Source organism: Chinchilla lanigera, unplaced genomic scaffold (assembly GCF_000276665.1).
Source record: "Chinchilla lanigera isolate Chin_1 unplaced genomic scaffold, ChiLan1.0 scaffold00040, whole genome shotgun sequence".
In the NCBI taxonomy this organism is placed as follows: domain Eukaryota; kingdom Metazoa; phylum Chordata; class Mammalia; order Rodentia; family Chinchillidae; genus Chinchilla; species Chinchilla lanigera.
In genome coordinates, this window is record NW_004955441.1 from 16,865,231 (window position 1) to 16,889,139 (window position 23,909).

The window sequence follows — 23,909 nt, forward strand, 5'->3', positions numbered from 1 at the left end:
TAGAAAATGGCTAATAGTGAATGGAATCCATAGGATTTAGGTAAGCTTCAAGGAATTCATCAAAACATGGCACAGAAAATAGCTACACCTATTCATGCCCTACACTGGGTTAGGAGCTCAGAGTCACAATACAAAAAGTATAACTCTCCAGGTTTATAAATGGAAAAGAGAGAGAACATGCTCCCCTAGGATCCTCAGGCAAGGTTTTATCATCCTTGAAAATGCCACTAAAATTTCAGTTAAATGTTATCCCCTTAATTCTTTTGTTTTTAACTCGCCCCCCCCCACACACACAGTTGAACCTAGGGCCTCTCATATGCTATGACTGAGCTAAAGTACAGCTCAGAGATTCCTCCTATTTAAGTTTCGATTTGGTTGGTCTCTAAAGATTTCCTCAGTGTTCAAACTTCTTTATTTCAATAATTGTACTTTCTGACAGTTGTACTTATGTTTGAATTTTGTGCATCATTTTTCCTACTGAGGAAGAGGATTATTAAATGGGAGCTCTCTCTGGTCACAGTGGTGAGGCCTATAATCCCAAGGGGGGCTTGGGATTATTGCAACAAGGGGGGCTGAGGCAGGAGGATCACAAGTGTGAGTCCTGCTTTGGCAATTCAGCAAGACCCTGTCTTGAAGATCTGGAGATGTAACTCAGTGTGCAGGCCTTGGTCCAGTTCCCAGGACCTGCCCCTCCCACCAAAAAATGGGGGGTTCTTCTCGCCTCTTCCCTCCTTCCTCCATCCCCCCTCCTAGACCCCATTCCTTCTTTCCCCTCCTTTCTTTCCTCTCTCCTCCTCCTTCTTTCCTGTCCTTCCTTCTGAAATTGAGGATTCAGATACACTTTGTGTTCTTCTGAAATAAATGGAAACATGGATGTTTGCAATGATGTAAACAGACTTTAACAGCATTGATTTATGAGAAAGAACCTCATTCATCTATTTCTAATTTAACCGAGAACCAGCATTTTTCACAGGAATTTAAGGTGATATGGATGCCACAGACGCAAGGACATCACTTGTAACAACAGCTGCTATTTGTCACAGGGTCCCACGGAGACTTCTACCTAGGATCATCACTTATCAAGAATGATGAATCAAAACTAATAATAACAACAATAATAACAATGGATCAAAAGACCCTCAGCCTCCAAATGCGCTGAGCAGATTAAGGAGAAGACACAGTCCCAAAGGTAACTGAGAGGCAGAGTCAGATGAGGTGGGGGGCTTTAAGAAGGAAGGCTCGAACAGGCCAACACGAGCAAAATTTACACATTTTTCCCACAAAAAGCAATCAAACCAGAAATTATTTTTCAGGTTAGAGTTCAAAGGAGTGGGAGTTTCTGCAACAAGTAAGAAAACTGGCTTCCTGAAATGCAGTGTTAATGCACAATTCTAGAAGTTCACCACTCCACAAGAAATGTAACCTCTGTGAGCTCTGCGTTTGTCTGCCAAGTGAGGGGATTAAGTTTTGTATACTTTAATGCCCCTTTTACGATAAGATTTGAGTCCTAGGGTAAACTCTGCATTACGGTGCAGGCTGAAAGCACACAGACACACACAGACTTGTTTTGTAATGAAGCTACCTAAAATCCCTTTGCAAAAGTCATCTAGCCAAAACGCTTCTAACATTTCACACAGAGTGACCCTAATCATCCTCAAAGGTGAGGAAGATAATTTTTCCAACTTCCCTGATAAAAACAAAAGAAAACAAAAACTGCGCTGAAAGAGATTCCTATCTGGCTCTCTGCTTCTTGGTTTTCTTCCCCTTAAGGAATATTGAGCCAAGCACACAGAAGCAGATTATCAAGAGGCAGCCGCAGAGGTGAAAGCCCAGGCCCTCACAGCCTTTGTACGGCAGCCACCTGCTTTGATGCTAGCCACCCAGCATCCTCATTAAGTTGTGCAGATTTCCAGCAAACACCTCCAGGGCTTTAGACCTGTAGCTGGTCCCACAGTGCAGTTCGGGGGCATGGGATCAAACCACGGCATTTTAAAAATTCAAGATATTGGGTGTGTTTCCTTGGCCATATTCTGTATTCTAGCGTCATCCCATGCGCTGTTTATGTGCTGTACCATTAACATCTATGACTGAACTTAGCTCATTTGAGTGCAGGTACGCTGCTCCTCCCTAAGGTTATAAAATCTACTTCGCCCCATGTTTTAGCGCTAAGGGGATGTATGTCGCAGTCTTTACTCTCAAGCAAATCGTCAGTCAGGTCTTCCCGTGCTCAGTCCTCATCTGAGTCACAGAACAGAAAATGTCTGAGGACTGATTTCTCAATTCTCCCAAAGAGGGTAAACAGTCAGCACTGTGACATACATCGGACACCATAGGGGAACAGGGCTTCATCTTCTCGGGAAACCCTAGTTGAACAAATATTCATATATTACGGCTGCAGAATGCTGTGCTAGAGATAAATCTAAGGTGAGATGAAAAGCAGACTAAGGATTCTCATTTTATGTTTTTCCTTTCTGTGCCATGTCTTAGTATTTTGGGTTTTTTTTTTAAGGTTTGGTGAGTGTCATCTGGTGGTGGTCATTTAATACATTTTTGTTGTTGAATTATAGGAATTTGAATTGATTTTTATGGTTGTGAATATTTGGAATTTGGCCAAGCAGTGCAGACTATCCTGCAACTGCATTTGCTGGACGTTTGGGACACACCCAGGACACACTTACAAGGGCTGTCCATACCCACAAGTAGCCACCTGGTAGCAAAATGAAAAAAAAAAAAAGTGAAAAATCAAACAAACAACCATAGACTAATTACTCAGATAAAAAGTGAGCTAATAACTTGAATAATAAGCCTACAAATGGCCAACAGGTCTATTAAAAAATTGCTCAGTGTCGCTAATCAAAGGGAAATGTAAATCAAAATCATGATGAGCTATCATACCTGTTAGGGTCGGTAGTATTAAAAATTAAAAGACAAGTCTTCATAAGGATGAGGAAAAGCTAGAATCCTTTTACACTGTTGGTGAGAATGCAGAACAGAGTACCTGGCATGGGAAACAACATAGAGGCTTCTCAACAAATTAATGTTTGAGCTACCATCTTTCGAGAAGGTCCGAGGTCGGAGACTTTGGGAAACAGGTGTACCCCGATGTTCACTGTAGCAGTACTTACAACAGCCAAGATATGGGAGGCAAATACCCATTAATGAATGAATTTTTAAAATATGTATCATATATGTATCATTCAGCCATAAGCAAGAAGTAAATTTTGCAATATTTGACGAGAATATAGGACATTATGATAAATGAAGTAAGGCAGGGGTAGAAAGCGAAATACTGCACGATTTCACTTATATAAGGTATCCAGAACAACGTAACTCACAGAAGAAAGAGCAGGACCGTGACCGCCTGGGGGTGAGGGGAGGAAGAAATAGCAGCTAAGGAACAAGGACAAAATTTTAGTTGTGCAAGATAAATAAATTCTAGAGATATGCCCTACAACACTGTCCCAATAGATAGACATCCTGTACTAGACACCTACAAATATGCAAAGAGATCCCATGTTAACTGTTCTTATCATAATGAAATTCTAAAAACAACAGTTAGAAACTTCTTTCCTACATTAGAGGCTATTTATCTGACTGTATGACATATTTTCCTTTTCCAAAGCTGCCTATGTATTCCCCAATCAGTTCTTCCTTCTCTGGCTAAATATATATATATATAATGAAGTTTTAGAATTAATAAAAAGGGTTTCGACTCAAGGATCTTAAGTATTAATGAAAAACTAACATGACTGTAAACAATTTTCGCAGGTACGTCACTTCAAATGTAATTGTTTCTCTTGTTTTGTGTATTTTAAAGACATAAACATGAAGTTTTTTAAGACCGTAAGTGAAGTATTACAAATTTTTAAAATGCTGCATATTCCTGGGTGGGAGGAGAGATGGGTGGGTATTTTCAGACTTATTATATGTTTTCAAGAACAAATAGCCTCTAGATACAAATTGGGTTTTGGGGAATATTGTTGGGAAAGATAAAAAATGTCACAAATTTTTTTGTGTCCCAATGAAATTTTGAAGGAGTCTGTGATAACTCCTTCTGCAAGTCATCTGCCACTTCAGGCAGAACTGTCTCGCTATAAAAGTGACCTAACGTATGCTCGTACTTTTCCTGGGAATAATGGTGTGAGCATTCACTAAGTTAAAGCATCCTTCCTCCTTTTTGTCCTCAGCAAAATTCCAGTCCAGAGTGCTTGAGTTTTCAGAGGTGCCATAATTCACAGGTGCCACTAGGGGGCTCCCTATAAAATGCTTCTTCTGGAAGCCGCGTTTTCCTTTTAAGCGATTCTTTAAATACCTGAAATCCTTCAGTTTACTTCCTTAGGGCATAAAGCATTATATTACAAAGTCATTAAAAAGGAAACAATACAAAGAAATCTAAGTTAGCAAGTTGTGCTAAGGTAAAATAATCCTATAAAAGCCATGCCCTCCACCAAAGAGTATATAAGAAATTCAGCATGTGAATATTACCACGTAGAAATGGTAATTAACCTAAATAAACCTGCACACGGTGGTTTCCAGCATTTTGGCAAGGAAAGGAATTTTGCTCTGAAAGCGGTACTTTGAAAATAAAAATGAAGACCTAGTTTAAATTGTGATCATAACACACAAGCATTTTCCATTAATGGTCAGGAGCTTGGTTCCTACTATTTCAGAACCGAAAGCTTATTACTCGGATAGTAAATACACTTCGTCCTCGAACTTGTGCTGTCTAACGTAAATTGATGGAATATTATCCCTAAGGGGGTCCACAGCTCATCTGCCCTTAGTGAAATCAGACGAAGACAGCCTAATTTTCATCTCTGGTCTATGAGGGACTGGGAGGGAACAGAGAGCTTCTGTGAGATGGTCGCATTTTGAGAGCTGAGATTCTACTTGCAACCCTCAGTTTCACTGCTGAGCTATTAAGTTGTAGACATTAATCTCTCTAAAATCCAGATGGGTATTGCAACTGAGGTATAGCCTCCTCCAGGTTAACGGACAGCGTTTAGCGGTGTGTGCAGTCAACGTGCACCAACCAGTGACGTCAGCACAGCACGGTGGCTGAGGTGCAGTAGCTCAGTGATTCCCAGACTTTAAGGTGTGTGTGAGATCACCTGGGCATGTTGTCGCCTCACTCCGTAGGTCCTGATTCTTTGCATCTTTAATGAGCACCAAGGTGAAGTTCATGCTGCTGATTTACACGTCACACCTTGGAAAGCAAATCTCCGCATGGTCTCCAGGTTGTTGATGGGGTGTTTGTCTTTTGAACTACCTAAACACTACAGCTTTGTTTTGTTTTTGTTTTTGTTTGTTTTTTTCTGGTACTGGGAATCGAACTCACGACCCTGCGCTTGCCAGGCAGGTGCTGTGCCACTGAGCTAAATCCCCAGCCCCCAACACTACAGTTTTTAATTGCATGTTTTCCTTTAGAAATTGTTCCGACATATATTCTATATAATTTTATATAAGCATATTTATTAACAAATGATGAACCAAATACTTATTAGGTTATTAATAATGATTAATTATAAATATTAATTTGTAATGTTGAGAGGGGACTGATTTCAATCCTTTCATACTTTTTAGGCGACGGATCTCAGAGAAGAAAATGTCAACAAATTCAGTTCACACTTTCAGACCAATATTTAGGACTCACTTATGAGATTCTCTTTACAGGTAGTGAATACAAGAATTTTTTTCTAAAACATCACATTAATCAAAATCTAATGATGTCAAAAATATTAACCAAAATAATTGCTCGTATTTGAACTATAAAAATTGACTATTCCTAATTTAGTACTTAAACAAGATGCCCATATATTTCTAAAAATTGTAGGTTTACCAATTCTCAAATATCTTCACTAATTTCTGATATACAAAGAGATGAAAGTTATAATTTAGAAGAACAAAAGAAGAATGCACACTGTGCATAAGGTTGATAGACAGAGATTTTCTTCTAACTTCATTTACATATTTAGTTATGAGACCTTGACAGTGTTAGAAATAACCTGTGAACTCCAACCTCTGAACCAAGCTGTTGGTATAGTAAAATAACAAATAAAATAAAAACTTAAAATGAGATAGCGTGCACAAAGTCTCATAATTCATCTGTAGTATGATCCTCATATTATTGGGATCAATACAAAATAAAAATATGGAAGTTATGAAGGGCTGGGAATGTAGCTCAGTGGTACAGCATGGATCCCAGCACCATTAATAAAGATGCTACTATGCATTTCATGATGCAAACAGGAAGATACTAAATCCAGAGTAGGTCCTTCTTTGTGTGGTGCCGTACGACTACATGGGTCACAGGATTAAGAGCAGGGCCTGTCTGTGATGTCAGTGTAGCCAGCGTGCACCATATCGATAGATAATTAACAAAGCTCTACGGAGACAGGGCAATACACGAGGCTCTACTCCCAGTGCCCTAGATGCATGATCCTACAGAATCTTTAGGCAGGGAAAACTGAACTACACGAACATTAAACATCTTTCCTCACATTTAAGGAGCCAGAGTTTGAGCCCAAGTCTGTTTGATTCTAAAACTGTTCACTTTAATTCATGTAACTTAAGGAGTTCTCTATACTGAGTTATTTTATATTTATTTGATTCAAATTTACACTCTCTTCCTCCCTCCGTCTGTCTCTGTCTCTAAGTCTGTCTCTGTCTATCTCTAGTTCCCACTATCTCTATCTCTATCATCTCTATCTCTATTTCTATCTTTCTTCACTTTTCATGACCTTGAGTATATCAGCTTGATATTCTTACCTCCCTGATATCTCACAAAGATCGTGGTACACAGTACCCACCTATATAATACATTACACAGGAAATTAAGCACTCAAAAAACCAGTTTCTCTGTGCACAAAATATTTACTCAACAGAGATAAAAATCTCATTTTCCTATAAATCAAAATCACATACTTTTGAATGATGGGTGTATTATTTTCATTTTCAGGTAATTAATTTCTTTTAAATGTATTTCAATAGTAATAGTTTCCCTGGAAGAAAATCAGTTACCACACACAGAATTAACTTTCTTCCAGGGGCTGGGGATTTAGCTCAGCTGCACAGCGCCTGCCTGGCAAGCGCAAGGTTGTGAGTTCAATTCCCGGCACTGGAACAAAAAACAAAAAATTACTTTCTTCTAAACATAAGCACTTTGATCCAAAGAAGTGAAGACATGAATACATCATCTCATAAGAGGCAATAATAAGAAGAAATGCAAAATGTGCATTTTGTTTTGGATGAATTGCAGATTTGTTTTCTTAATATGCTTCAGATATGATAAAGCAACAAAGTCACATTTCCATGGAGCCTTCTATTCTTTCTTTGCTGTATATTTTATTATTCTTCATGTCCTTTTTATCTTTCCCATTATTTTTCAATTCTGGGATTGACTGAGCAAACACAGTAAATCAGATTACTTCCTCACCTTCCCTTTGAAATTACTATGGATTTCCTCTGGCAGTGTTAATCATGGTTTTCACTGTATTTTCAGGGAGATTTTTCATATTTCACTTCTGGGGCTTGTCTTGCTATTTTGTGTTTCTGTGTCTTGCTTTCCACCCAGAGTTCTAAATCATTATCTTGCTTCTCTAGGGGACCCCCACCTCTAGCACACAGCCTGGCACATAGGAGGTACTGATTAATATTGGCGAATAGAATGCACAGATGCAAGCGTTAATGCACATGCAAATGGGACAATTTAAACAAGACACTCCATCGGGTGCAGAAATTAAGAGAAAATGTTCAATCGGAGATGTTGTTCACTACTGCTTTCTGCTGGGCTAAAAAATGTCATATTCTATAAAGTGTATCAAGCCCTCTGAATTAAAATGTCATTGAACCCCCTACCACTCCATGTTATGCTAGCTTGATATTTGAAAGCACAATTCATTATGCCAACTGCTGATACAGTTCTAGGCTATGGGGCATCTGTTGAAAATGATGGAGAATAAAAATCTGTGGGTCCCCTGGAAGGGAAGTTGCTATGATCAAAAAGCTGAATTCCGGCAAGAACTCACCAGATGCTTTGTGGACGAAAGTGCTGAGTTCCACTACCTCCGGGACCTGAACAGATGGAACTCCCTGAACCCTCAAGCAGATGAACTCCCTCAAAGACAAGTGTCTGTGGCAAAATGCCTAGTTTCTGCCCCAGTTGCTTATTCCCCAGGCCCCCAAGGCTACAAGGCACAGAACTGAACTTATTCTTAGCAAAGTAGAAGCCAATGACTTATAGAAATCTGGAAAGTATTTCCAATGTATTTTCTGTGCATCTCTTCACACACCATTGACTATACAGTACAGAAAAGTACGGTGTCATGGTCCATGTCTACATGACACCCAAAACCTCATGCAGTCATAGGTGGGGTTAGCTCAGTGGCAGAGGTGGCTGAATCTAGAGTGTGTGATGTTGGGATGAAGAGTGTGTGATTACTAAATCAGTCCACTGCTTGGGTTGGCACCACACTAATGCCAGGAGACTAGACAGAGTATAAAAGTGGCATAAAAATGCTGCTAAGGCTCCTTGTTCCTTTGCTACCTGCTGCCCACCATAAAATGTTTCTCCTCTGCGATTCCTGTCTGCAATGTCACCCTGCCAGACCAGCCAGTTATAGAATGAAACCTCACAAACTGTGAGCTAAATAAACCTTTCCTCCTTTAACCTTGGGTGTTGGGTAATTTGTCTCAGCAGCAAGAAGAGTAACTAGGACATACGACTAGCATTATTCCCTCATTTATACCATTACAGGAGGAAGGGTGTGCGGCTGCCAAAGCAGGGACCAGGCTCGACAAGGTAACAGGCCAGGGCCATTTGAACTGCGGGGGACTCCGCTGAAAACTCATACATGACCATGTATTTGAAAAACACTTCCTGCTCCTTCATCTCACTCCTACATACCCCTGCACCCCGCTTCTGGGACAGCCTGGTCATCTAGGCCCTGTTTTGTCTCTCTCAAGAATTCTTAAGCATCTTATTTCCTCTAACTTTTCCTTTATAAAAATACTAAAAAGAAGGAAGAAGAAGAGAGAACACAGCTAAAGATAAGGATTCTGTGGATGGATTCCTCAGACTTGAATCTTAGCTTTCCCATTTACTAACCGTTTTTGCCTAGGCCAGTCCTCTAAGTTTCCTCATCTCTTGCCCCATTTGTCAACTCGGGACAGCATTAGTGTATAACTATTGTCGTGGTCACAGTATCACTTTGGACAAGAGAAATACTGAAAAGTGACAGTGTACCCATCCCTCACATAATTTAATAACAAAACAGCACCAAAGATAAAATACCAGAACCCACTAAAGATTGTTTTCTCTCAGGGTTGATGTGTTTGAACTACTGAATATTAAATTATTTCATACCATGTCATTAATTTATATTTCAAAAGTAAATTACTATTCTACTATGTCTCTGATAGCCCTAGGCACGTGCCTCTTAGGTAGCTCAGTGTTGTAAACATTGCCTGAGAAATACTTTAAATGCTTATTATCGTCATTATTATTGAAAATGTGACTCCCTCATTCCTCCAGGGAGAGCTCCAATGCTAACCTCCTTTTATGCCGAGCCTACTGCAGTCATAGGCACAGGTCGGCACTGTGGAGCTCATCCTACTGGAACTGGTTTGGAGGGCCTGGTTCAGGCATCTGCTTTACTAGCAGTAGGCAGGTCAGGGATGCAACGTCAGGGCAAAGGTCCAACTCTGTCACTCATTAACCATGTGTTCTGCTGAAGATTACTGTGCCTGTTTGCATAATGGAATTATCATTACTACCTCACACTGGAAAGGGCGATTTCTGTGCTCCGTTTTCCTGCAGCTGAAAGGAGCCAAGGATAGTTGGCCTCTCTTCACATTTTATAGTGTTGGCACTTTGTGATAGCAGGAGAGATAAAAGACACTTCAGTATCTCTCAGATCTGAGAAAGATCTTGGGTTGATCTATGACAAATCAAGTTAATGGCACATTAAAAGCTGTCCAGTTCTTTTACATTCCTACAAAAGCCTTTTAAACAACATGTTAAATTTTAGAACCAAAAAAAAAAAAGAAGCCATCTTCTGTGTTTCAAATCAGGTAGAGAAAATTTCTTTTCTTTGTAGACCTGAAGTTCTGTGAGAAACGGTTAGCTCATTTGTTCCTCTCAAGCTGTGTCTGAACCAGAATCTGAGTCAGTAAACAAAGGTCCTGGCTCCAGAACAGCAGTTCAGAGCAGCACAGCACTGTTATTCATCCCCAGCGCAGCACAAAGTAGCCAGGGGACTGAGTCTAAATATATACTATGGTTATTATGAGAAGATGGCTACTCTGTGAATTAGCTCATTCCAGCTGGAACAACAAAATGACATATAATGAATGTGTGATCCAGCACAAAAACTTTTCATAGAGAACGTAGCTTATAGCCACAATGTCAGTCAGTTGATTGAAAGTCAAGTAGCCACTGTGTAGCAGCTAGGCCAATGCATTGGTCCTGGCTAATGGCTAATAGGGGATTTTTCGTTACTTTATATTTTCTCATAGGCTATGAATCTTGTGAGCCGTAGCCAAAGCTATCTGAAAATGTTTCACTTAAGTGATTCGACTGAAGACAATATTACCACATAAAATCAAGACATTATTATTATAAGTTATATAATAATATGATAAGTAAAACTATGTGGATTTCTATGGGAACGTGTAGGAAAAAATGGAGCGGGAAGCAAAACGCAGATCTCCTTCCAAAAGAGAAAATGAAGCACGTGGGAAGCTCAGAGTAAATGAACTGTAAATGTTTTCACACAGTATATAGACCATGACAGCAGAGTACAAGAAGGAACGCAGGAACCTCAGCAAGAAGAGAAGAAATTGTTCACTAATGATCTTGCGGCCCGCAGGGGAGGTGCTCCTGTACTCTTGAAGCTTGCCCTTCCCCCTGCGGCCCACCGTGCAGATATCACTGACATCCGGGGCTCTCCCTGGCGTCACAGAAGCCTTTTCCTTCCACCCTGGGCATACTCTGAAAGGCACACCCTGCCACGGGATTATGTTCTCATATGTTAAGTGACAGGTGCTCTTTTTCTTTCTAAACAAGGAGGGAAACAAAAGGGGAAATGAGAACCCATGGCGGCTGCAGACAGTTCTCCACTGTTCAAAAGAGGAGAAAGAGTACGGCCATTTGCGTGAAGGAGATCACCTCCTGGCTTTGACACTGGCTCACCATGAGAATCGCAGGGTGGCCACTGCATGCGGCAGTAGAGAACCTTCCGGATTGTCTTTGGGACCCACCACATCTTCCCACTTGCGTAAGACCGGATATCGCCTGAACCTGCCACTTCACCACGTCTTACAGATTTCTAGTGATAGAAGTCTCTACAGTGTAATGAAAGTTTGAACTGACCTAATTAGGTTGATAAAATTTTCAGTGGGGATTTAATTCCCTCTAGCGTTTCCCTCGTCTCTTCCCCTTTTAGAGTCAGTCCTTCCTTAAGTTCATTTGAGCACTTCTTAGCAGCTGCATCTTAAATCACCTCTGTGAGTTAGTGTCTCCACTCAACTGATTATCCAATTTCCAACAAGCACATATGGCTAAGGATCAACCTCAGATAAGGAATCCTAAGGTGTTTCATCGAGTACACGCTCCCTTTGTCTTGTTTCATTTCATCATGAAGACTGTTAAATCATATCGAGGCTACAGGAGGAAAATGGGTGTTTAAAGCATTTGAAGCACAAAAAGACTAAGCAATGCTTAAGCAATAGTTTCTGAGAGAAGTTCAACGATCAACATCAAGCTTGCTAATGTTACCACAGAAGCTCTCATGGTCAAACTAGTGGGATAAAAACAAACGGAAGTAAGACTTTCATCTACCTCTGCAAGTATGAAATACTTCTGGCTTGTACTTCAAGAAGTATCTGTGAAACTTTGATACAGGAGTGATTTTCAGGTGGTCTATGGTAAACAGCATGGCTGTAGGTGGATTCAAATGGACACCAAGCTTCAGACCCAGACACCATAACTGCTCCTTTTACAGGATTCTTTAACCTCCGCTCCTTCCAGTTTCTAAGAAAACTCCTGGTTAGAAAAATTCAATTCAAATGAAAATGATAAAAAAGAAGCTTAAGCAATATGTGTTGCCATTTCTTCAATGTTATAAAAATGTAAAAAAAATATAAGAAAGTGTTTCTGCCAAAGCAAGCTTAATGCTGCTTTCATAAAAATCACATTTCAAAGCATATTTTTAACGACGTATTATCCTCTAGAAATTTCACAGATGGAGGCTGAGTATAATGGCACCTCATTATTTACAGTATTTCCTTTAACTTCCCTTGTTAATTTTTTATCTGTGACAGTTATTTTCAGTGAATGCAAACATTTCTCCAAGGACTCTTTGACTGATTTGTAATAAACCATAAATATTTTTTTAAAACTATTTTTAATTCTCTATTTTGAAGTTCTTGGACATTCAAGACTTCTTTTCATTTTAAACAGACTATTACATGGTGTTCAGGGTAGGTTTTACCAAATTGTTCTCTTAACTCATTTTTTAAATTGATAATGACATTTTAAAAAGCAACCTCCTTTTTGAGGATTTGTTGCTCTGAGTTTGAACCAAGGATCACTTCACATAACAGTCCATGAAATTGAAGATCTAAGTTGCTTCCAATGAAAGTTAGATTGCAGGCTATTTCAATATGTTGAGCAATTTCCTTTTGCGTTTTAATCTTCAAAGAGTGGAGATGAGAATCAGTAGAACTGGTAGGCCATCTCTCCTTATGTCTTGAGTGCCACCATTTACACTGAGAGTCAGCCAAGCAATTATTATATTTCATCTCTCAAGATTCCATCTTCTAATCCTGCTTTAGCCTCTCATTATTCTTGGTTAAGTAATTCTTCTAGGTCTGCTTCTCTACTTCTAAAATAAGGCAACTGGCTTGGAGAATGATTTCTAAGACTCCTCCTATTCCAATGCTTCAAAATTTCCTATGTGACTTGACGTCAGAACCCCAGAACTGGTTGTTTTAAGGGGTTTATATGCTCCATTGAAAAAAACACTTACATACCCATAATGGGAGCTCTAATTAAGGGATGATGCAAACAGCACACATGCTAGAGCAGCAAACCAGGGCAAAGGAAAACTCCCAGGTGAAGGCTGACAACTCAGGGAGGTTCTGTGAGAATGAACGTTGGAGACTTTTTATATTTTCAGTGACTCCATAAAGCTGAGCTATCTAAAATAAGGTGATTTAACTCAAAACCCATGATACTTTGTCACTATTTCATCTCAGAGCCAGGAAGAGCAAGGCATTCTAAATAGCAGTTCAGACATGGATGAAAACCGAATTATCAAGAACCCAACCAGCTGGGGTTGATTTGAAAATGTGGGCTGCTTATGCCTGTACCCTTCTACTCTACAGCAGCAGGAGGAAATGGAGTAGAAGACGCTGTGCAAATCCAGAAGAACCTGGCAGTATTTGCTCCAGACGCAGAGTCCGGGCTGGGGAAGGGAGTGCAGTGGGAAGCACCTGCTGAAAGGAGAGGCCTGTGCAAGGAACCTGCAGAGACCAGCAGGGGCCAAGAGCCGCCAACTCCAAGTCGGTGCGACGACTTCTGAACTCGTGTTCTTGGTAGTGTGGTTTTTGTGGTTGAAGTTTTGATATAAAAAGATAAATACTAGTTCATATCAACTCATAAACATTTAAAAATCGAAGACGTTAAACTGAAGCACAGCTCAGTTTGAAGCTGTCCTTTTGGATTAAGGCAATTAACTTCAGCCTCACACACACAAAGATCTGCCTCAGCCATGACGATCTGGCGGAAACCATGTGTCTCTGTTGAGCTCATGGATCTCAGAAATCCTCATTTTTTTAAAGGATGCCATAAAGAGTTCAGTAGCTAAATCTCCACTCGAGCTACAGATCCGTGGATTCCCATTCTGTTCTCTAACCCACAGCAGGTGTAACTTTTTATAGATTTAAAGCAGGGCATGGGGCTGATAGAAGGTCAGCCTGGCTCACCATGTACACAAGGAACACGGTGTGGGTGGTTTGGGTGTGGCTCTAATTTTTCATCAGCAGGAAAGGGTTTTAGGAATCATCTTATAAAATCTTATTATATTTTTACCATGTTTCACCATGTTTCTTCCTAACCCATAATACCTTCTCCTTCCCCTAACTTTCCAAACCCTTGTCATTCCCCACGACACATTCTGACTCTCTCATGTGTCTTCCTTTACTACTGGAACTCCTTCATCTCACCCTCTTTTTAACTCAAATGAGTTTAACTGACATGAACCTATTACCCCACTTCTCACAGTCTGTTACACATTTCTAAAACTTGTTCAGTCTGTGAACTAGATGGTCTGCACACTCTTCTAGAGTAGGAAGGACCCTAGCAAACATTTCTTTCAGTACATCTTACATTATGGTCCTTAGCAGTAACAACCTGAAATTATACTTTGGCGACTAAATGCTAACCTTTATCACTTAGTGGCTGTGGTGCCTTCCTGAAGGAACTTACCTGCTCCAGACCTCAACTTCTTTCAAAAATGCAGATAATAAAATCACTGCCTATATTGTGAGGCTCTCTGAAAAACTCTTCAAGACAGCACTAAGCACAAAGCAAAAACTCTTAAAGTGCTAGCACTGTTTTTTATCAAAATAATAATTATTTTTATTAGTTTGTTTTTACCTGCAGAACTTAAAATAGGCCTAGGTCATATTACAGAACGGTTAAAACTTATTCTCTGAAGGACAGTCAATCACCTGCACCCTAAATTATGGGTAGATTCTGCCTTTCAGAACCGCATCTCCAGGTATATGTTGTAACTATAGCATTTTTAAATCCCCCTTTGAATAGTTCTGTATATTTCCCCATAGCAGACACTGCACATCCACCAGTAATTGCTTTGCAGTGATACTTACATGAATCAAGATTATATGATTAAAATATTTTTTTAGAATAGAACAGTATGTCATTGCTTAGCAAGAGCACCTATAGCTAAATAATTTGTAAGTTCATAATTTTTCAACTTTACAATTTTGATGCCTACTTGATTCCATTCTAGCCACACAATAGAAACCAGGTCATGCCTAAATGGAAGAAACGGCTGCTTTTATGAAAAACACTCATAAAAGTTGCACGATCTTTCTCTCTACACACCAACAGATTTCAACCCTATAAAAAGTTATACCAGAAAACAACATCTGACAATGAAGAATGCAATTGTGATCAACTCTCTTCTTATTTTTCCCGGGTGAATGTCAAGTAAACTTACCAGATCACAAATGACACAGCTTTCTTTCCTTCAGAATATGTTTAAAATGTAGGAACAGAATTATTTCATTCTACAGATTCATTATGGTTTTGTTTTATGTAGTGTTTCTCTTGTAGACTAATTTTTTTCTCCCTTCTTTCTCTTACCTTTCAAAAAAGTAACCGCTATATACGTGACACCTAACGAATTTAGCTAGAAATGAGAGGTTAAGTCATTTAGTCTAACTTTAGACCCAACATCTCCTTTGTTTGACTTTCTCTTATAGCTAGTACACAAATGTCCATCCAAATATCAAACCAATAAAGAGGAACTTAATTCCTCCCTAATGTTCTATGAATAGATCTTCTCCTACAATCTTAACTAATAGCAAAACGACAAATTTAAGCTTGCGCCATTTGACTCCAGGGACATCTGGTCTTCAGCAGTGGTGCTTTCTGTCTGGAGCTGAAATGAGGACATGAGTTAGGAACGGCTCTGGCGACAGAGATATTTACCTCTTTGAGACAGCCCATGAAGTTGTTACTGACTGGGGACCCAGGGAGGTCTGCTGTGCTGGGACTGCCTCCAACATAGAAAAAGTCATCAGACCCCAGCATGGTATAATCTTCTTGTGTGTAGCCCGTTGTGGTAAGAATCCCATCCACTGATATTGTCACCTAGATAACAAAGCACAGGGAAAGGACACGCTATACTCAGACCTAGATACTGTAATCCTGGGATATGCCTGTTTTGTGTTTTGTTTTGTTTTATTTTTTTGTTTTGTTTTGCTTTTTTTGCTTTTTTTCTGTTTGTTTGGTTTTTAGTTTTAGACCTATGATGAAACCCATTTTCATGTCTGTTTGAGGTTTATTCTTAGATTCTATCCAACTAGCCCTAAGAGATCTAAACTAGTTAGAGAGCTGATTATTGAGCTAGTGTCAGCATCATCCCTACTGCAACTTAAAAGTTGTTTAGCAGACACAAAAATGGTGTTAGTAAAATGCTTCCTAGGTTAGTTTTGCTGGTGTACGTATTAGTAGAGTTTAGTCGTCTGTTGTTAACTAATCACAACGTGCACCTTGTTAACAGAAAAGGCGCAAGCTATTTCCAGCACCGTCACTATTCGCACTATAGAGCAGCAACTGTTCGGCATGCAAGTGCCTAAGTCCATGCCAAAGGAGGGGACGGCAAAGCAACCAGGAGAAGCAGAACACGCCGTGTGCACATGCAGGGGACCGCACAGTCCAGAAACGGAAGGAAAGAAAACGGGGAGAAACAAAGGAAAGGAAACAAAATGGCTGCTTTGTGATGACGGAAAGATGGGTGGGCGTGGCATCTCCAGCATTCCCAAATCAAGTTCCATGCCATGCATGTGAATGGTTAGAAACTGGCTGAGCCTGCGGTCACTCCGGCCAGCCACCATTGGTCTTTTCCCGTGTTAACCACAGCTGGATGCAAACGTTCGAAACGTTAACGATGCCCCTACAGGTGATTTGGAAAACAGAAGTTGACAGGAACAGGTAAAAAATAAGAAAGTCCACAACAGATGAAAAGAAGGAGGTCAAAGTAAGCAGAAGAGTACCAACCGCAGTTCCTCTTTTGTTAATGATGTCTACAGTTAAAAGAAAGAAAGAAAACACACGGCAAACCCAAAATAAGAAACAATTAGAATGATATCTACCGAACAATGTAGTTTGTTTACCATAGCGTGTCCAATGCCTGAGTGCTTTGTGGAGAAGGGGGGAGAAAGGAAATTAAAAACTGTGAACAGAATAACGATCGTTACTTAAAAAATATGATGGTCTCTACCATGTTAGTACATTTTTTGATTCAGGTAACGGTTAGTAGAATGAAACATTCCATGAATGACATGTTAGTTATTAAGCATGTTAGTAACATAGAAAAAGGGCAAAAAAATTTTACAAGAAAAAAGCAGACTAACAAATAGGCCTCCCACAGAGGTAATAGTTTCCTCCTGCCATTTTCCTTCGTATCCTGCTACTGCAGAAACAGACACATGGCAACATTCCCTTTGTCTTCCTGAGTACGTCTGAGAGGTGCTGTCACAGTCTGAGAGGGATTCCAGGACCTAAAGCTCACCTGCCGACCTCTGCGGCCCTAAGCCCATAATTGCTCCCTCCCCCGCCCTGCCCCACCCCAACCCAGCAAATTAGTATGAATTAGTTGGCATCGCCCTAGTACTCAATTTTACAGCATACAAGGACTCCTCCTCAACTCCAAAACTTCCTTCGGTCATATTGATGGACTTTAGGGTCACAGTTTACTGCAATGAAACAAAGCAAAGATCCTGACACACAGAATGCGTAGAATGGGTTTGTTTTTAATCTGTCCTGCCACACACATGCACCCGGCTGTATAACCACTGTTTCCTTGGCTCTACCAATTCACAGTCTGGTTTATAACCTGAGCAAAGGCAAATCTAGAAAGTAGGCCCCTCGAGACCAACCCTTCCTCCTGTGCTTCTCTCAAATGAGCCTCTGGCCTCTCGGTGAGTATCTGAGAGAAAAAATGAAAAATGAAAACCAAAGAGACGACTTCCAGGAACCGGTGTCTACAGCTATACGGACGGCGGGCCCCCAGCGCCCAGGCAGGTGTGCAGCATGGACACGCCCCCCATGTCAACGAGGCACCTCAAGTGCCTGGGGGGCTCCCAGCATCTTCCCATCCCACTTGTCTGCCTTCACTAGACTAAATCTGCCCTCCCCAAGCTCCTTTTAGCTTCTCTAGCTCAGATACTTAAGCCTTGCAGAAGCGGGGAAGAAAAGGTTAGGCAGTTAACAGCTCAGAAACAGAGGGCTGTTTGAGTAACGAAAACCAGAGACAATCCGGTCATTCTGCAACTGTTCAGAGAAACAACAGATACGTTAGGGATATCAGTTTGAGATTAGCAGGTTCCGCAAAAGTATTAGTCGCTGTCAGCACTTAGCAAAAAGATGCATTGTAATATCATAAAATTTCAAATCATAAGCAAACTTACACTGATCAATAGAGAGGGCACTCTCTTTACTTTCACCTGTAGATATACTGTAATAATGGTCTCTGTTGAAAACATACAGTATATGCAGACCCAGAATTTGGTAAGGAATTTATATTTTCCTGTGATATAGCCTTTTGCTAATTCTACAGATACACAATCAAATAGAAATGGGCACCTAGAAGGTGAACTGGCTTCTCCAGAGTCATTTGGAGTTTCACTTAAAATGCCTGCGCTAAAAATGAGAATACCCCACAAAAAGAGTCTTTAGAAGATAAGTAAACTCCCAGAATGGTTCTGCCCCTCAGGGACTTCTCTTGTTCCCTTTTCGAGGGTGGGAGTGAGGAGGAAGCACGGACTGATCCGATCCCAAACCGCAAACACTCTGTTTTTCAACTACAAAAAAGGAGCCGTGATTTCATGAGCCCAATGTGCATGCTTCCAAATGATCACTATGAAAACGAATAGTTAAAATCAAACAAACAAACCAAAAAACACAACAAAATCACACACATCACAGGAAGGGCAGGTCGCAGGGATATCCTTGCAGCCCTCTGGGATACTGCTATGTCACTGTATCCAAATAGCTCTTGGGCCCCCAGAACTTTCTAGATATGCCCCTGCTCAAGTATGGCAGGAAGATTCCTCTCAGAAGAAAAAGCTGAATTTGCACGTGACTCTGAGGAGCCCTGTATCTCACTGTCAGGGTGTCAAGACCCCCACACACAGCTACCGCAAGGAACAAAGCCAGTTTCTCTCTTATCCACTGCTCTGTTACCTGACGCAGATTCCTGGTGACTTTCACATCATGCCAGGCATTATCATTAAACTTTCCATTCACGGGCTCCACTAGCGCTTCAAAGGCCCCTGATCCCAAATTAATGACCAGAGAGACAGCTCCATTTTTCAGGGCAAGATTGACATAATCAGCTGATTTTCCGGTGTGAAGCATCAGTCCATTCCTCTGAAGGGTTTTAAAGGACAGAGTTATTTCATCGCTGCTGCTTTGAATGGGGTTTTGAGACAAGTCGTAGCAGAAGTATTCAGATCCCTTGAAAGTGGCAATATATTCTTCTTTTCCTAGAGAAAAACAGAAATATACGTGCCTAAGTAAAGAAATATTCCATGCAAATCAGCAGATCTTAACAAAACAATAACTAATCATCCCCAAAATGAACCCCTCCCAATTAACATTCATGACAGCAGCACTTTCAGAATCACAGAATGCTGTAGGTGACGGCATTTTTAATAAACCTCACAGCTATTGGGCCATCAACTACAGTAGCTAAAGCTGACATTCTTGAAAATTCAATTAATTTTTAAGTATCACTGTAAGAGCTCTGCTCAGAGAAGGGAGCTCTGTGGTGTCTCCCGGGCACGAATCAGGTACCATAAACGCATATTGGATGGTTCCACTCTGCTAGCAACAATGGATTCCAACATGTCTGCAGCAGTCTCTCTATCCAATTGAGGAATTATTTTAATTTTCAGTGAGACATTTATATTCAAAGATCTTTCTCAGTGAAATGCCAAATGTTTCTATCCCTGGGAGACCATAGCAAACTATTTGGTAAGGGGAAAAGAAAGATTAAAAAAAAATGAATGCGATGTGGGAATAAGGAGATCTCTTACAGAGCGTGAGCGTGTTTTCCCTTCCCGGATGAAGCAAGTAGTAATAGCAAGTCTAATGGAGTCAGCTGGATTGTTAATTCATTCCCTGATCTTGCCAAGCAGATGGCAGGGCTGGCTTTCATGAGACTGATAAGAATTCCAGCACATCATCATGGGGATAGAATGCAAATGAAGTCTCAATATTTTCTACGTCTCTCCATCTTCACTATATTTAGGAGTAGCCATGTGGACCCCTCCAGATGCTAGGCAGATCCAACAGAAATAAAGCTATTTGGAATGAGCAGTCCTCTCCCACTGGCGAAGTGAGTTTAACCAAAGGAAAAGTGTAAGCCAAAAGCTCGTTTGCCTTCCTAGGCAGCGCCGGTGTTGTGCCAAAGAAAAGGAGACAGGGCAGTGGGGAAGCACAATGCGATAAACCTCAAGCACAGAACTGTGACTGGTACTGGAGAAGCCTAAAGGGTTCCAATGGTACACAGCGTCACTGCTGTGGCTGCTGGGGGACTCCTACGCAAGCAGGCATGTTGCCCTTTCCAAGGCGGTAGGTTCTTACTTTGGAACTGTCATCATTTCATAATTTAACTCATACCTGGAATCACAGCTCAAATCAAGATTTCCCCCTCTCAATGCCTGATGACCCGACTTTCTGGGGGTGAAAGTGTAGGAGGCTACAGGTAGGTAAGCCGTGGCACTAAGGTAGTGTGCACCTGGGGACTTTCAAGGGGGCTTGAGCCCCTTTAGAACAGTGGCTGAGTACTAGGAAATAATTAGCAAAGACCAGGCCAAAAAAAAACTAATCAGGCCAAATCAACCACATTATGAGGAAGAGTCACAGGAAGGAAAACTCAGTCCTAGTATTGGGTCTCTGCCATTCACACATGCAGAACACTGGAAACCTCCAGAACGTGGTACCTCCCATATGTTAATTACCGTCCTGGCTTTTGAGAAACAGTAGAAATATCTGACCTACTTGCTGTGTCAGAAAGTGCACAGCACAGGTATCTGTCTCCCCGTTCAGTTCAGTGCGGCGAGCAATGCAGTACAGGGCACCAAGATGTTTACACATTACTGTTACACAAGGGGCAGGTGAGGGCCAGAATTTGAGTTTAGATTGCAACTTGGTGGCTCCTTGCTGTCACCAGGGGCAATTATGCATCTTTTAAAATACCAGTTCCTAAAAATGGTTAATGACCCCAGTCTTTTAAGATTGGCATGAGCATAAAATGAGGTAATGTTACTGCAGACATCGAGTAAAATTGGTGAAAGGGAGGTGAGTTCCTCTTCACTTAATGCTTAATAGTGAAATCTAGATAACTACCTTTAAAATCAGAAATAAGAAAGGATTGTATCACATTTTTATTTAATACCATATTTGAAATTGCAGCTAATACAGAAAGGCAAGAAAATATATGAAAAATACAAAGGTTATAAATGAAGAAAGTAACAGCATGTTAGCAAGTATGGTTATAGAAGTTTAAAGACCAAAAATATTGACAAAATTTAGTTGGTTTGATAAGATAGTTAAGAAAGATTTCAGAGTTTTATATACAGGGTAAATCAATGTTTCTAACATATATATTTATAGATTTAATAAAATCCTAGAAAAACTCAATTTTTTAAAAAGAATATGAAATGCTTATTCTACAATTTCTGGGGATAAACAAAGAGCTTCAAAGAGCAAAGGTGTGGCAAAGAAAGAAGATGAAGCAACTTGCACACATGGATTGACATTTAACAGAAAACTGTGGTATTTGATAGAGTGAATTACGGTAGATGAGCAGATGGTAAAGGTGATCTAACTAAAACTCCCTTGAATATATACTGGAGCAATGTACACAGGCAAGACAGCTGTCTGAGTAAAGGCTAGGTGAGCTACTAAATGGTTCTGGGACAGCTGGTCATCTACATGAACAAGGTGAAAATGGATTTTTACTTAATTTTATTGACAAAAATATTGTATCTGGGTGAGGAATATAATTTAGAAAAGTAAGTCTATAAAGCTTTTCAAGCAACAAATTATAATAAAAAGCATGGAAAAATTTATATAACAGGCATAAAGAATCACTATAAATGTATCTATATTAATATAAAGACAAGCCGTTTATCAGTGATACCATAAAGAAAAAAGTTAAATTGAAAATATTTTCATTTCATATTAATCAACAGAAGAAGACAATTCAGGATCTGGCAAGCACCTCAATAAATCAATATAAAAACATAGGAAAAGCAGACAAAAGATATATAGTATTTTCATAGAAAAAATATGAATAACTGAAAAGATGCTTGATTCTATCAGTACTCAGAGAAAGGCAAATATAAAAATTATGTTCCTATACAATTTTACAGCCATGAATGCAAGAAAATTGAAAAAAATGATGGAAAAATTTTAAAAATTGGCACAACTGTTGATAGCACTGTAACCCACTACTGAAGAGAATGCTGAGACAAAGTCTGAACAACCACAACAGCTCCCTTTGGTACCACGCAAACTCATGAACATTTCGTTTATTGTAAAGGACATGGGGTCTCAGTCTTTAGAAAATAGCATAATTAATAAAAACAATATTCTCCAATTTTTTCACTCATTTCTGAATGTTCATTGCTCTGATGATTTCAGGACAGGTGGTTAAGTGGATTCTGGTCCCTATATGTACCCATGCAGTATCTGTGGTTATATCCACTGTTCTAAACATGACATGTTTAGCATTTAATAGATCTGTTCAAAACTTAGAAGAGGCCTCTGAAGAAGCCTTAGAGACTCTCTTCTAGCCCAACCTTTCAGTTTTCAGTAGAAAGTGAAGCCCCTAAATTTTATATAACTCTCCAGTGCACAAAGCATGCCAGTAACAAAAGGGGGACTAGAGTTCAGCCCCCTGACTACTAATCCAGTTTCTAATGTGCTACACCACCTGTGGGCCAGAAAGAAGAGTTAGAAAGTGTTCTGAAAGTGAGGAAAAGGGACAGAAAATTGTGAATATGTGTCTTAGTAAAAAAAAGAATAATTATCTTCAGTCTATTCAATTTAGGAAGGCAGTGAAATACATAGTATATTCACAAAGATTTTGCTTAAATAACTAAATCACAAAGTGTTGAGGTTTGAGAGGTATGGCATTGTTGAATGGATGCAGTGTTTTATCTAGGTGGTCTCCATCAGTACAAGTCTGTGTAACCCAGAAATAACTTCAAAGACGACTGCTTTGCCAGATAATGTGGAAGAGCTAACTGGAACAATAGCAGAGTTTGTGGCTCATTAGATCACAAGCTCTGGAGTTTATGAGTGCTGGAGTCTTTTAATATAGTATTTCTATTTCCTTAAAGTGAGAATATATCACTGTTTTTTATTGTTTAATTCTAAAGTTATGTAATTTATGCTTGCATTAAATATAATCACATAACTTTGGAAAAATGCCCAGTGTGGAATATGCAGCTAAGCATGGATCTAAGTAAGAAAAATATTTTCTATGTTATCTTTCATGAAAAAACATGTATAATAAGAAAAATACAAAAGCAAGTCTATTTTCTACAATATAAGACTATCATATTGCTTCTAATTCTTTGCTATTTTCTAGTCCTGGTCGTTAAGCTTTGTGTCACGTTAAGTGAATACTCTAAGGAGGCAGCGAAGCAGTTGTTTTCCCATTGGACACTTAATGCATAGATCTATGTCAATTTCAAAATGCAATTCCCAAGTAGTCTGTACACTTTTAACATGCATTAAAATAAAAATGAAAAAGTAAAGCTGCAGAAATGCATAAATCAACCAATAATTTATAATAATAATACCCACATTAGTTATGCGAATCAATAAAAAAGAGACTAACAAGAAAAGCAAACAAAATACTTGAATAGACCCCCCAGCATAAAAGAATATTGATGTGAAATAATGTTTGACTTCATTAGTCTTCAGAAAAATGCAAACTAAAACTACTGAGTGAAATGAAAACCACAAAAAAAATAGAATCAGAGGGATTGGGAGCAACTGGAACTCACACAATGTTAGTAGGGACTACTTTGGGAAGGTGTTCGGCACCAGCTTTTAAAGCCCATCCACACCTTTACCC

The 23,909-nt window shown here is 39.8% G+C and overlaps 1 protein-coding gene across 8 annotated transcripts in view; it reads right to left on the reverse strand.

Annotated features, from left to right (window-relative positions):
• Nrxn1 (neurexin 1) overlaps positions 1 to 23,909 on the reverse strand; it is a 947,027-nt gene that overhangs the window by 634,254 nt on the left and 288,864 nt on the right. For 4 of the 8 annotated variants that reach the window (XM_013517619.1, XM_013517622.1, XM_005391011.1 and 1 more), the window contains 3 exons: positions 18,998 to 19,299; positions 16,906 to 16,950; positions 15,740 to 15,901 (listed from right to left, as the gene is read on the reverse strand). In XM_013517619.1, coding sequence (XP_013373073.1) covers positions 15,740 to 15,901; positions 16,906 to 16,950; positions 18,998 to 19,299 — 509 coding nt within the window. The remainder of the gene's footprint in view (positions 1 to 15,739; positions 15,902 to 16,905; positions 16,951 to 18,997; positions 19,300 to 23,909) is intronic. The other 4 variants (XM_013517623.1, XM_013517620.1, XM_005391018.1 and 1 more) reach the window with 2 other exon arrangements.